This window comes from Pteropus alecto, unplaced genomic scaffold (assembly GCF_000325575.1).
Source record: "Pteropus alecto unplaced genomic scaffold, ASM32557v1 scaffold8, whole genome shotgun sequence".
NCBI lineage: Eukaryota > Metazoa > Chordata > Mammalia > Chiroptera > Pteropodidae > Pteropus > Pteropus alecto.
The window spans coordinates 22,739,788-22,754,438 of NW_006494609.1; the positions used below are offsets into that span (position 1 = coordinate 22,739,788).

Here is a 14,651-nt window from a genome sequence, read left to right on the forward strand (position 1 = left end):
CGCCTGCTGATTCGACCACTATTGCGAGTACCGGCGCACCCCGAACGGCGTCGTCCTGGCCCCGGTGCAGCTCGGGAAGTGGCTGGTGTTGTTCTGTGACGAGATCAACCTGCCAGACATGGATAAGTACGGGACGCAGAGGGTCATATCCTTCATCAGACAGGTTCGTCTGCTCCCCCGGGCCCCTTCTGCCCCCTGTCTTCTGTTCGCACTTGCTTCTGACGTGCTACCCCTGCTTGCCCTCAGATGGTGGAGCATGGAGGCTTTTACCGAACCTCAGATCAAACCTGGGTGAAGCTGGAGAGGATCCAGTTTGTCGGGGCTTGTAACCCGCCCACGGACCCTGGAAGAAAGCCTCTCTCTCACAGGTGACACAGCCCCGCAGGCTGTCCTTCCCCACACACCAGTTCTGGGGTGCCTTTAAACACAGCACTACAAAAAGCTGGGTTTAATGACGAAAAGGTAACAAAATACTGCTTATCACAGTCCCTCCTGCGTCCCTCACACAGTACTGGAATACTGGGACACACACGTGAAAGTGAAAGTGTTTTCCTGGGCAGCAGTGAGCTGCCCTGGACCTGTCTGCAGGGTGGAGGCTGAAACCAGCCTGCATGGTTTCCCTTCGTTGCTTGATTTTTTCTCAAGTGTTTTGCATCTACTAGTACGTGTCAGACCCAGTTCGAGTGTGACCTCGGATGCCTGTGCCGTGAAGCCTGTGTGGGCGGGTTAGGGAGCCGCCTCGGGTCCAGACCCCAGGACGGGGGCGCTGCGCTCTGCACGGCTTGTTGCCGGGGGGGACTGAGCCGGCTCTTTTGGCACAGATTCCTGCGTCACGTGCCTGTGGTGTACGTGGATTACCCCGGACCCGCCTCCCTGACGCAGATCTACGGCACCTTCAACCGGGCCATGCTGCGGCTCATCCCGTCTCTGCGCACGTACGCGGAGCCGCTCACCGCTGCCATGGTGGAGTTCTACACCATGTCTCAGGTACGCGCCTCTGTGCCTCTGGCTGTCCGGCTTTGTGGGAAGACTGAGCTTTCTCAGAGCCTTTCTGCCGGGTGCCGCCCCGCCATTCCTCTGCCTGGTCCTGCAACTGCAGTCAGGCTCATGCCCACTCTATCCTCGTCTATACGTGTGTGTAGACGAATTTCCTTTATGGAGTTGAGTCTGTACCGTGCCGTCTCCAAAAGGACGCGCCCTGGTCCCAGCGGCACGAGCGTGCACGTCCAGTTCTCCTGCAGCGTTTGCCACGGCTGTGCTGCTGGACTGCTGTCAGGGGCTGGACCAGTGACACGCCCACCAGCAGCGCTGCATCCCCTGTGTCCTCGTCAGCATTTTAAAAGTATTTATTAGAAAGATCTTTGCCCCCTGGATGAACAGAAGCCGTTGCTAGTTGCATTTCTTCGTGAAGCCTTCTCACGTACACCCTTGAACCAAGGGCTCACGCGAGAGAACTGCCAGCTGTCCAGTGACACGTCTGTCGTCTTCACGGTGTTTTATGAAAGCGCCGCCCATTGCATGTTGCGAACATTTTTAATTTTGCGTAATTACGGTTTTTTCCCCTACAGAATTTTTTGACAGCATAAAACTTTTTTTTATTGTTTCTGCTTTCTAATTCATGCTTTGAAAGACTTTCCTCTAACTTATATTTTTTAAAATGTTTTCAGAACAATTTCCTGTGGTTTCATATTTTTTCAACATAAAATGAGCAACTTGGGCCTGACTGCTGTGGACAGTTGTTCAGTTGTTCCAGCGTTGCTTAATTAAGTCATCCTTAACTGTTCCGGGGTCTGGATTTTTGACTTTTGACATAAAAGTGTTAAACAGCATTTGACCTTTCCTGTACTTTCCGTGTCTCACACTGTTTGCGTGTTATTTCTGGTTTTCCCTTTCGTTCACCGTCCGCGTCTTACCCCCGCGAGATGACGAGGTGGGTGCGCGGCATCTTCGAGGCGCTGAGGCCCCTGGAGACCCTGTCTGTGGAAGGCCTCGTTCGGGTGTGGGCACACGAAGCCCTCCGTCTCTTCCAAGACAGGTAAAGCCAACGGGCAGTGGGCCCCGTGCCCCTGCTTCGCGTCCTTACTACCTTCTGGGTCAGGCCAGTGTGAGGCCGGCCTGCCCAAGACTGAGCTCGGCCGTGCTGCTGCTGGAGGGGCAGGGGCGGCGAGGGATCGACCGTGCCCACCCCCGATATAATGGGTCACGGGGACTGCCCACCGCTGGTGACCGTGTGACCTCGGGAAAGGCACTTTGACCTCTTTAGCTATTGAGTGGGCTCCACACGAGGCGATGGCCTTGTCACCGTAGAGTTAAGATGCCTTCTGAGGGCACCTGGGGTGCAGTCCCCGCCCGCGGTCTCTGTTGTCACCCGGGTTGCAGCTGTGTCTCTGGGACATCGGTTTTTCTGTTTTACCTATTGACCACTTGTGTCAGCTCTTTTCCCTGTGCGTTTTGACTTTTCCTAGTCAAGCGAGCAGCACTTAAGGGAAGGAGCTGCTTGCTGGCGACTACCGATCAGCGTCAGTCACCGGAGGTCTGTGGTCTGAGTCACAGTCAGTGTCAGTAAAGAGCTGAGGCTTTTTGTCTTTCAAAGAATCTTGAAAATTACTGACCTTTTAAAATCAGGACCTTTTTCATGCATCCTTTTTAGCTCCATGCGATCTTTGTCTCACAGTAAGTTCTTCGTTTTCGTAGCTCCTGCCCTGTCGTACCTTTTCCTTACGTTTTTAATTTTCTGTGTTTAGCACTGCAGTTTTCCACAGAGTTTCAGGCTCAGTTTAGGTTAGCGAGGAAAAGCTAAAGTGCATTGCTTTTACTAAATCTCTAGTAAACAGCACGTCTGAACGGACTGTTTGACACAGCCTCACAGTTCCGGGTTGCAGAGTTTGGGGGAGATGATTGGCCCAGGAACCAGCTCCCTCAGAACAGCCCGGGAGGGGCTGCGGAGCCCCACACCCCAGCCTGCGCGAAGTTTCCTGCTGTGGCCCGTCTGCAGCAGACGCGGTCCCAGCAGGACGAGCTCCTCTGGCCACTGGCAGTGTCCAGCATGGGTAGTTGGTAGCACTTAATAGTTATTCCCCCGGGAGGATCCAGAGCAGACGGTTCCCTTCAGACTAAGAGGCAGGTGTTTGGCGGTAAAGCCCCTGGACCAGTCACCTGCCTCCAGGCGGCTTTCCGTAGCCAGGCTTCCAGGAGTATCGCCTCGTTGTCCACGGACTCTCAGGCCAGGCCTTGGGGAGCCCAGGTTCCCAGAGCCGCCTCGCAGAGCAGCGCACGGCGAGAGACGGAGAAGGCAGGGGAGGCGGAGTAAGGGGCTCGTTAGCCCTGGCAGCCCTATTTTCATATCCTTGTGGGGTTCTACCACTTTAAAAATGTAGTCTTTTTGTTGCTGTTATGTGAGCTATCTTTAGTTGCTCTTTTTTTTTTAATTAGAAAAAAGAATTTTGAGGTACAGGGTAATTTTCACAGATTTCCCAAAACACCAAAGACGAAATTTTATTTAGATTCAAATATAGCCATAGCAGTCGGGTGTCCCAGCACTCCAGGCCGCAGTGACTGCACGGTTGGTGGCCTTCGCTGGACGGCCCCCTGGTAGCCTGCCAAGTGCCAGTAGTCAGCTTCTCATGAGCCCCCCCACCCCCCCGCCTACGAGGACAGCCTCCGTCCCGCCTGCGTGCTCCGTGGGCTCCCTCCTAAGCCCTGTGTCTCCAAGCGGCACCGTTACAGCACCTCAGGACACCTCGCCAGCAAGCTCAGAAACCGGAGTCAGTTTCGTTTTTTAAATCAGTGTGAGCAAACCTTTTTAGGGGACTTTTTTAAAGTATGGTGATGCCCGAGCTCCGAGGGCTTTTATATTTAATGTTAAAGATCAGATCGCTTGAGCCATCTTACATTCAGATTCTTAGGTTTTCCATTTGTAGGAAATGGAAGAGAAAGCACCCAGCCCTTGGAGCAGCCCCCAAAACACACACACACACCCGCGCCCCCGCCGCCCGGTGGTCTCCCACCATGGCCCCGGGGCCTCATGCGTGCTCTGCTCCTCCCTACAGACTCGTGGGGGACGAGGAGCGACGCTGGACGGACGAGAACATCGACATGGTGGCCCTCAAGCACTTCCCCAACATAGACAAGGAGCGGGCGACGAGCCGGCCCATCCTGTACAGCAACTGGCTGTCAAAGGTGACACCTGGCTCCACTTCCCTCCATCCTGTCCTTTCAGTTAGAATTGTTTTCTGACCAGCGTCTTCGTTTTGAAGTGCCTGTGAATGAAGCTGCTTGTAGGCACACTGGCGGACTACGTGTTTGCAGCCGTTGGTGACTTAGGGTGGGAAATCCCAGGGCAGCGGCTGCGGCTGGCGTGCATTTCTGCTCCCTGCGCTGGCTCCTCCGGCCACTAGAAGACGTGCTTCGGTGTGTTTGCCGTGAAAGAAGCCTTTGCTTTCGCTTTCCTCACACTGAATATGGGGTGATTGTGAAAATTTGTGTGAACATGTTTTATGTGCTGAAGTTCTAAACCAAAGCGGCATTTCCAGGACAGCTGAGAGGTGTCCTTTTCTCTGAGAAAGATTGGGACACTGTGATAGTCGCCAGCTCGATACGCACTTCACGTGGTAGGCACTGCCGCTTGGCGGCGAACACAGCCTGCTTTTGGGGAGCTGCAGCGCACCGGGGGAGGGGTGGCATCTTGGCACAGCCGGCCCTTGCGTTGGTTCCTAAAGGGTTCGAAGGCCTTAGTGTCAGGAGGAGCCCAACAGCAAAGGCACAGGACAGCAAGGGGCAAGGCAGGTTTGCTCAGTGTTGCTAGAATTTTTTATTTATTTCTGGACTTGAGATGCTGATCCTTCATTTATAGGCAACATCTTTCCCTGGTGGCTTTCTTTTCACTCTCTTTACAGTGTCTTGTGAAAAAGATATTCTTAAAGACACCTACCATTTAAATCCATAATCCATCAGTAATTTTGTGTATTAAGTGAGTTATGGGTCCGTTTTCAGCTTTTTTTCCTGTGGACGTCCATTGTCCCCAGCATTGTTTGTTGAATGGGCCTTTACCCTGCAGTGTCTCTCTGTCGTAATGGGCTTCCCTGTGCGCAGAGGTCTGTTTCAGAGCCATCCTGCTGTTGATCTGTCTGTGACTTCCTGTGGGAAAACCACGTAGTCTCGATTACAGTAACGAGTGTATCCGATAGGCCAGGTCCTCACACCTGGTTTGTCTTTAGGGCAAACTTGACCATTTGTGCCCTTTCCTTTTCCCACTGAAATTTAGAATTGCTTTGTCGAGTGGCACCAAAACCACCACTGCCATCCACTCTTAGGTTTTGGCTGGAGTTACATTGACTCTCAATGTCAATTTGGGTGCAAGTGACACCTTTACAGTAGCATGCTTTTTTTCCTCCTTGAACATAGTACGTCTCTTCATTTATTTAGGTATTTCGTGATGTCTTTCAGTGAAATTGAGTTTTCTCTATAAAATTTTTCTGTATTTTTTGGTTCAGTCCTAGTTAACTTACATTTTTGTTGCTACGTTATAAATAATATCTTTTGTTGCATTTTTAACAGTTTCTTGCTATGTGGAAATATAACCGACCGTGGTATGATAACTAAGATAATTTATTCTTAGTGATGTGGGTCTTACCTTTTTTCCTACAGGACTACATCCCAGTAGACCAAGAAGAGTTAAGGGATTATGTCAAAGCCAGGCTGAAAGTCTTCTATGAGGAAGAACTGGATGTCCCTCTGGTCCTGTTTAATGAAGTGTTAGACCACGTGCTCAGGATTGACCGGTGGGTGGGCTTTTTGTTGTCACATCCTCACCACCCGCCTAAGCTGCTCTTGACCCAGGGTGTGGGGGGATCATGCCAGGCCTGCCGCTGTCCTGACAGACCTCCCCCCACCTCCACCTCAGCCTTCGCTGCCAAGCGACTCCCCGCTTTCTTTCTAAGTCCAGCTTCCCTGTCCTAACCTTTCCTGCGAAGCGGAACTTCCTTCAGCCCCTCCTAGCACTTTACACCCGCCAAGATCACAGCCCTTGCAACCTCCTGCTGGAATTGGGTCTGTCTCCCTCGTGTCATCGGAGTGTCTGGAGTGTCATGTCTTATTGCTCTTTGCAGCCCACTGGACCTGGGAAGGAATAATTGGTCAACAAATGCCGAATGTACAAATTCATGTCAAAACGCTAGAAATATAGATTGAATCCTGAAGAAGTTCAGGACAGGAGTGTCAAAGGGGATGCAGCGTAACAGCCTTCAAATTTGTCCTTTCTGGTGTTTCAGAATATTCCGCCAACCTCAAGGCCACTCTGAATGTACAAATTCACGTCAAAACGCTAGAAATATAGATTGAATCCCGAAAAAGTTCGGACAGGAGTGTCAAAGGGGATGCAGCGTAACAGCCTTCAAATTTGTCCTTTCTCGTGTTTCAGAATATTCCGCCAACCTCAAGGCCACTTGCTTCTGATCGGTGTCAGCGGAGCAGGAAAAACCACGCTGTCCCGCTTCGTGGCCTGGATGAACGGGTTGAGCGTGTACCAGATCAAGGTGGGTCTGCTTACTGCCTTGTAGTCTGAGCGATGGACTCAGTTTGTGCACGGAGCTGCTTGAGCGAGAATGGACCTAACCTGCCCATCGCTTCTGCAGGTGCACAGGAAGTACACCGGGGAAGACTTTGATGAAGATCTTCGGACAGTGTTGAGACGCTCTGGCTGTAAAAACGAAAAGATAGCATTTATCATGGACGAGTCCAATGTATTGGATTCTGGCTTCCTGGAGCGAATGAACACACTTCTGGCCAACGGAGAGGTGACTCAGTGCCCTGTTGCATCGCGTGGTACGTGACGTCGGATTACGAGAACCAGTCAGGCATGGTGCTGCTTTATCCCTAGGTCCCTGGTCTCTTTGAAGGAGATGAGTACGCCACCTTGATGACCCAGTGCAAGGAGGGGGCGCAGAAGGAGGGCTTGATGCTGGACTCGCACGAGGAGCTGTACAAGTGGTTCACCAGCCAGGTCATCCGCAACCTCCACGTCGTCTTCACCATGAACCCGTCCTCAGAGGGACTCAAGGACCGTGCGGCCACCTCCCCAGCACTTTTTAACAGGTACGCTGGTCCCCGCTCAGCTCTGGGTCGGAGCAGTCGGTTCCCTTCCCCGGGGACACCTGCTCCTGGAGGCCGTGCTGAGATGCGGGCGTCTTCTTCAGGTGTGTGTTGAATTGGTTTGGGGACTGGTCCACGGAAGCTCTGTATCAAGTTGGCAAAGAATTCACAAGTAAGATGGACCTGGAGAAGCCGAACTACATCGTGCCCGATTACATGCCCCTCGTGTATGACAAACTGCCGCAGCCCCCGTCGCATCGGGAAGCCATCGTGAATAGCTGTGTGTTTGTTCATCAGACTCTTCACCAGGTGGGTTCTGCTCGGAGGTCACGGGGAAAGCAGAGCTGACCCTCGTGCCACAGTACAGCTAAGCCAGTACAAGAGGAGACCCTTGGGTTCTTCACATTTGACGCTGGCATCACCTGCTGCTCTCTAGCCTCCGATGCCATCTCGTCCTCGTCACCAACCCTTCACTGCCCCCACGATTCTGTGTCCTCGAAGCGCTCTCTGCTTTTCTCTTCTGGCTGCCACGGTTTCAGGCCCCATTCCCGCCTCTCGACCAGGGCTCGGCCCACTCTGTCTGTAAAGGACCGCAGGGGTCTCTGGGACAGCCACCCGGCTCGGCACGTGCAGCACAGAAGCCCCTGCGGGCTGCGTACAGGCGCATGAAGTGGCAGGGCCCAACCGCTGGCAGCTCACTGACCTTGCTCTAGACTGTGATGGAGGAGTCCGGTCTGCTCTGTCTGAAGTGCTTGGTGAAAACCACTGCATCGGCCACCTGCATGGCCTCTGGAGTGTAGTCCAGCCCTGGCTCCCCCTGCTGGCCCTCCTCCGCCACTGCCCTGCTTCACACGTGTCCCTGTAGGCAGAGGGGACCAAGAGCAGTTGATGACACGAGCCTGTGCTGCCTCGCTCCTCTCTTGCTGGTGCCATCTCTTGTTTTGGTATCCACTGAAAATAAGCAGGAGAAGGCCGAGGAGGCGTAACTCCCCAGTTTGTGGAGCCTTTTCTGAGATTGCCGTAATCACCTTCTCCATCCTGGGGAAATCCGACGAGAAAGCTTAGAGGTTTAAGGGACGTTGGATCTCTTAGGAGGCCGAGCTAAGGCCCCAGCTCTAGTGCTGTGACTCCTGAGGGCTGGGTCCGTGCCACCAGGTCACACCGAGGGCCAACAGGCAGAACAGTTAGGGTTTTCTGAGGTGAAACCAGAGAACGTCCTGAAGAGTGAAAGATTTAACTGTTTTCTCGAAGGCTAACGCTCGGCTAGCCAAGCGAGGCGGCAGGACGATGGCCATCACGCCCCGGCACTACCTGGACTTCATCAACCATTACGCCAACCTGTTCCACGAGAAGCGGAGCGAGCTGGAGGAGCAGCAGATGCACCTGAACGTGGGGCTCAGGAAAATCAAAGAAACAGTCGACCAGGTACGTGGCCGGCATGAGCTCCCTTTAGTGGCGCAGGCCTGGGCGAGGCCGCTCTCGGGTCGGCCCTCCTGTCTGCCTGCCTCACGTGCTTTTCGTTCCGTAGGTGGAAGAGCTGCGTCGTGACTTGAGGATAAAGAGTCAGGAGCTGGAGGTAAAGAATGCGGCGGCCAATGACAAGCTGAAGAAGATGGTGAAGGACCAGCAAGAGGCCGAAAAGAAAAAGGTGCTCCCTTCATCTCAGGAGCTGGGGCCAGTGCGGGCCGGGCGTTTTCCATCTCTGAGGAGAGTGGGAAGTGCAGGCCGAGACGGGTTGCAGGGTTTAACAGGTCGGGGTGTTTGGGATGGGGTGAGGGGCGTCGTGCTGGGATCCCCTCTGCAGACCACTCAGCGCTTACCCCGCAGCTGAGCCATCCTTCCTCTCTAGGTCATGAGCCAAGAAATTCAGGAACAGCTGCATAAGCAGCAGGAAGTGATTGCAGACAAACAAATGAGCGTCAAAGAAGACCTGGACAAGGTAGAGCCCGCCGTCATCGAGGCCCAGAATGGTACGTGTCTGCCGTGCGTGCTTGCCCTCCAGGTCAGCGCGGGGCTCGGGCGTGAACGAGGCTTCCCTCAGGTTCTGGGCGTATGCACGTCCACAAGCATCACTGGAGGATATCCGAAGGCTTTTCTGCGTACCCAGCACTGCCTTTATCTCTTAAAGGTTCCTGTAGAGCAGAGGTCCCCATCCCCCGGGCCACGGACCAGTACCGGTCCATGGTCTGTTAGGAACTGGGCCACACAGCAGGAGGTGAGCAGCAGACAAGCGAGCGAAGCTACGTCTGTGTTTGCAGCCGCTCCCCGGAGCTGGCTCTACCACCTCAGCTCCCCCTCAGCTCATCAGGCACTCGATTGTCATAGGGGAACCAGGCCCTGGTCCCACAAAGGTTGGGGACTGCTGTAGAACTGGTCTATTTTCACTGTAGTGAAATTCTTCTCATAAGAGAAAGTTGACAGAATAAGCTTTGTGTTGATGAATTTTTTAATCTGGTGATAATTAGAAATTCTTGAACTTCACTAAGAAATTCTCACGTACAGTGTCACCATGTTGTCATTTCTGCGCGTGTTCTTGTCATGGTTGGTGGTTACTTGAGGGCTGAGAACAGTCACTGGTCTCTCCCTTTCCACCCCTGTGAGCCTGTGGGGTGCTGTGGCAGTAGGGCAGTACCTGTCACCCCGTTTTTGTTGGCAGTTCACACGGTGAAGAGTGACTTTAAGCCTGTGCTCCCTTCTTGCCCATTAGCATTTAAATTGTACGAAATAAACGCATAAACTTTTGAGACATTTTTAAGGTAACATCTTGCTTTTTATGAAACGTTGCCGTTCGTGTTTAAAACAATAAGATCTTCATAATTTAAAAGATCGGTATCGGCTACCTAAGCTATTCCAGAGGGTTTTAAGACAGAAATTCTTATATCCACTTGGATCTTCTGAGCAGTTGTCCCTTTTCTCATTGGAGTCAAAGTGTCTGTGGTCTGGTGCCCGTCTCACATCCCGCTGTCTCCCCCCGCCCCTCCAAACCTCTCCCGCTGTGCCCAGCCGTGAAGTCGATAAAGAAGCAGCACCTGGTGGAAGTGCGTTCCATGGCCAACCCCCCTGCGGCCGTGAAGCTGGCGCTCGAGTCCATCTGTCTGCTACTGGGGGAGAGCACGACGGACTGGAAGCAGATCCGCTCCATCATCATGCGGGAGAACTTCATCCCCACCATCGTGAACTTCTCTGCGGAGGAGATCAGGTGACTGCCGGGAGGCAAGAGACCGTTCGGGTGTTGGGAGGCCTTTCTGTTCTCTCCCGGCTTTGTCTGTGAAGTAGCATACGCCAGACGGCAGCGTCAGTTAGCGACATCAGTGCCCTTCAGACCGTTTCCACTCAGAGAGGTAGATTTCTTCCCCATGTTCCTGGCAAGAGTTTTCTGACCCTTAACCACGCAAGCCATACCCTTGCCGCAGTCAGAGCAGAGGCCCCCGGCCACTGCCACAGAGCTGGCCCCACTCTGTCTCCTGTTGGGGGAGAGGGAAGGACAAGGAGCCAGAGTCCTTCTCAGCAGCGGTGTCACTGTCTCCTAACGGGGCTCAGTCAGTCTCATCCTCCGCGGTCACCAGGGCAGCAGGTGAAAACTGGCCTTTCCATTTTGATTTCCCAAAAGCTCTCCTGTTCTTTGGCCCTACACCTGCTTAGAAACGCAACCCCTTTTTTTCAGCGACGCCATAAGGGAGAAGATGAAGAAAAACTACATGTCCAACCCAAGCTACAACTACGAAATCGTGAACCGGGCTTCGCTGGCCTGCGGTCCCATGGTGAAATGGGCGATCGCCCAGGTGAGTCGCACGGCTAGGAGCTCCTGTGGGCCGTGACGTCTTGTCCGGTCACTTTTCCTCGACAGTTACCATTTGCTCCCCTCAGCTTAACTATGCAGACATGTTGAAGCGAGTGGAGCCCCTGCGCAACGAGCTGCAGAAGCTGGAAGATGACGCCAAGGACAACCAGCAGAAGGCCAACGAGGTGGAGCAGATGATCCGCGACCTGGAAGCCAGCATCGCCCGCTACAAGGAGGAGTACGCGGTGCTCATCTCCGAGGCCCAGGCCATCAAAGCCGACCTGGCCGCTGTCGAAGCAAAAGTAAGCTCTTCCACGGGTCTTGTCGCCAGTGCGCTCCCTTCCCCCGCCCCCTGAAGGCTTCGTTTTGGTGTTAATGTGGAACGCTTGCTGGCCTCAGCAGGTGGACCGGGATTATCATGGTGACAGGTGCTGCATGGGCCACATTCTCAGCGAATTAGCTCTGTAAAGTCTGAGGGGGTCCTGATGACTGTCCTGCACATCACTGAGTGGCGTTTAGGTAGAGACCACCAGGGCAATCTGAAGCCAGTGAGCCCACTCCCCGGTGGCCGGCTCCACACCTGTTAGTTCTCGGGCCTCGACTTCATAAGCGACATCACTGAGGGCCTCCTTGTCAGGATGTCCCATCCACTGCCCCCCTCACTCATGTCCGCCCACACTCCTCTTCAGCCCTCAGACTCTACTCCCTGCCACCAGCATCTCTCCCTCCAGGCCACCTGTTCCCCCCACCTTTCCTCTTTCCTGCCCCATCGCTGCTCACGCACAGGCTGAATCTCTGCACTCGCCTCACGCCTGACCGGATTCTGACACTCGTCACTGGCCATGTACGGCCTGGGCCCCATCTCCTCCGGGATTGCGGACCGCTTGAGCAGGATTCTATTTCTAGCACACACAAACCTGCACCCAGCATGGAGGGACAGATCCGCTCTTTCCTCTGTAAATCCCGTGTTGTCTCCTGTCAGGTGAACCGGAGCACGGCTCTTCTGAAGAGTTTGTCTGCCGAACGCGAACGATGGGAGAAAACAAGTGAAACTTTCAAAAACCAGATGTCTACCATTGCTGGGGACTGTCTTCTGTCAGCCGCGTTTATTGCTTATGCGGGTTATTTTGACCAGCAGATGCGGCAAAACTTGTTTACCACCTGGTCCCATCACTTACAGCAGGCCAACATCCAGGTAACCGTCCGTAGGGAGTTGCAAAAAGACGTGTTTGGGGTGTGAGGCAAACTGCCGTCCGGGCAGCTGGTGCAGCCCTAACTAGACGGCGGAGGAGGGAGGCCAACCGCCCTGCCCTCTCAGTTCCGCACAGATATCGCCAGGACCGAGTATCTTTCCAATGCCGACGAGCGCCTTCGCTGGCAGGCCAGCTCCTTACCTGCAGACGACCTGTGCACGGAGAACGCGATCATGCTGAAGCGCTTCAATAGGTATGTGCTCATGTGCGCGAGGAGGGCAGCTTGGAAGTTCTCGTGTGTGATGAGCCCAGTATAATTTTTTTCGAAACACCTTTGAGAAGGTGAGTAGGCAGTTGGGAGCGGGCTTGCAGGGCTGGCAGGTGCGTGCTGGTCCCCGACCCATTCCATCCTTCCACATCGGCTGGCTGAACTGCTCTGCGGTGTGAATACACGTCTAGCGTGACGCGAGATTGACGGGCAGGATTGTGTGTCGGGGTGGACGTTAAAACAGACCAGAAGTTAAAGGGGAACTTGCCACCTGTTTTTTGGTATAAGGCCAGAGTAACAAATGGAACGTGGATTCAGTGAAGGTCAACGACACTGTAGGCCATGGGGGTCCTCAGTTCTGACCCCGGACAGGCCGCCCAGCTCCTAAGGCTCGACCCTCCCCTGTGGCCACTCTACACCCAGACACCCTCGACGTTTTCTCTTTTTTAAAAAATTCACTCCGAGATTTCTTTTTAACGTCATCTCAATATCTGAGGACTTTTGAGCCCTTGCTGGATGCCACTGTCCCAGGGACAAAAAGATGATGACTCTTCCAGGTGTCATTTGATTTTATGAGCAAGCCCTCTGGTCCCATGTGTGGCTCAGCCTCTTGCCAGATGGTGCTGGGGAGAATATTGATCCGTCAGTTGTCTGTGTGAGGGGCCGGATTCGTGTGAATGGAAAACACGATCACTTCTAGGTGTTTACTCAGTAGACTGACACACGTGGAGAGTGACAGACCTAAGGGTGTTCGAGGACGGGGTGTGTGCCAGCAGAAGACTGGAAATGCCTCACAGACCCCACCTTAGTGCCAGCTGACGGAGGCCCGCGCCCGCCACCACAGGAGCCCGGCGTCCTTGCAGACCAGGCCATTCACACGGGACCTGCATGCAGACAGTGCTCCAGCAGGGAGAGGGGGGTCGGGCTGTGCTCCCCCCGGATGCACATGTGTCTGTAAACACCGACACGTGCTTTGCGTGGGCAGACCAGAAACAGGACCAATGGATGGTGGGGGGTTCTCCTCACGTACCCTTCCATGAGCATTTGTGTGTATGTTACATGTTTTTAAATTTTTTGATTGGCTGTAGGACCCTGAACACTTCAGCCTTTTTGTGCCTCATTTTCCTCCTCTCTAAGAATGGGTCTGATATCAGTACCTATCTCGTAGATTATTGTGGAGATTGAATGAAGATGTGTCTATAATTTGCCAGAGTCCCTGACAACTTAAACTCTTTATAATTGTTGGATCTTGGTGCTGCTGTAGCACTGTTGATACCTACTTAATAGGAGGTCGCTGTCTAGAAGGGATGTAAATAATACACAGCACAGTAATTCTAACGTGGCGTGCTCGGCCTTTGGACAGGCACGTGCAGGACGCTGAGAGAGCACCTGTGCCCCAGAGAGGGCCCTCAGTCCGTGCCTGCCTTCCTTCCCTCTTCGTTACAGAAGTTCTGAAACAGATGATTTTAGCATTAAGCACCTAGGTCTCTGCAGGGCGATCGGGGAGGGGCGGCCTCTCCGCCTGCCTCACGGGGCTCCGTGCCATGTCTGCGCGTGTCCCGTTGGCTCCTGCAGCCTGCTCTTCCGCCTCATCCACAGGTACCCGCTCATCATCGACCCCTCCGGACAGGCCACGGAGTTCATTATGAATGAGTACAAGGACCGTAAGATCACGCGGACCAGCTTCCTGGATGACGCCTTTAGGAAGAACCTGGAGAGCGCACTGCGGTTTGGTAACCCCTTGCTGGTCCAGGTATGTGCGTCTGGATTCTTCAGACCCCGCTTCCAAGAGAATTCTTTTTAGGGATACGTTTAGATTTTTTTTAAACAGTTGATGTGAAATAAAACTAAGTTACACAATATAAAGTGATAGTTTTGAACTTTGTAAGACTTCATTTGATACTAAAGAAAGGATAAAGCTTTGGGATTGTTCTCTTAAAAAATAAGTCCAACAAAAGCAGGGTTTGCACTTAAAATTCCACTTAGTCTATAAGTCATCAGTGTCCACTGGAGCCACCTGCAGTGATCGACGTGCTTTGCAGCCGGTGCTGTCCAGCGTGGCAGTCACACAGTGGCTGATGTGACTAAAGAAAGGAATTTTAATTGAGGTGGCCACATGGGGCTCATGCCTACCATATTGGCCAGCGCAGGTCTGAATGGCTAGGTGCTCTGGGAAGGTGTTTATCTGGAGTGGGGAGTCAGTGTCGATACACCATGATTTGGGTGAACTCAATACTGTGAAGCCCTAACCGGCAAACTTCTTACGTGTGTCTACAGGATGTGGAAAGCTATGATCCAGTTCTGAATCCGGTGCTGAACC

The 14,651-nt window shown here is 53.4% G+C and overlaps 1 protein-coding gene across 1 annotated transcript in view; it reads left to right on the plus strand.

The window, feature by feature from the left end:
- Window positions 1-14,651, plus strand: part of DYNC1H1 (dynein cytoplasmic 1 heavy chain 1) — a 66,587-nt gene that overhangs the window by 41,900 nt on the left and 10,036 nt on the right. The window contains 20 exon segments of the mRNA XM_025042127.1: window positions 1-163; window positions 247-368; window positions 822-1,345; window positions 1,828-2,035; window positions 4,050-4,179; window positions 5,647-5,780; window positions 6,419-6,533; window positions 6,633-6,794; window positions 6,878-7,092; window positions 7,194-7,398; window positions 8,341-8,514; window positions 8,618-8,737; window positions 8,939-9,059; window positions 10,093-10,288; window positions 10,754-10,871; window positions 10,957-11,172; window positions 11,853-12,065; window positions 12,189-12,316; window positions 13,931-14,084; window positions 14,609-14,650. The exon segment at window positions 1-163 is cut by the window's left edge and continues 83 nt beyond it. Of these exon segments, the coding sequence (XP_024897895.1) occupies window positions 1-163; window positions 247-368; window positions 822-1,345; window positions 1,828-2,035; window positions 4,050-4,179; window positions 5,647-5,780; window positions 6,419-6,533; window positions 6,633-6,794; window positions 6,878-7,092; window positions 7,194-7,398; window positions 8,341-8,514; window positions 8,618-8,737; window positions 8,939-9,059; window positions 10,093-10,288; window positions 10,754-10,871; window positions 10,957-11,172; window positions 11,853-12,065; window positions 12,189-12,316; window positions 13,931-14,084; window positions 14,609-14,650 (3,460 nt within the window).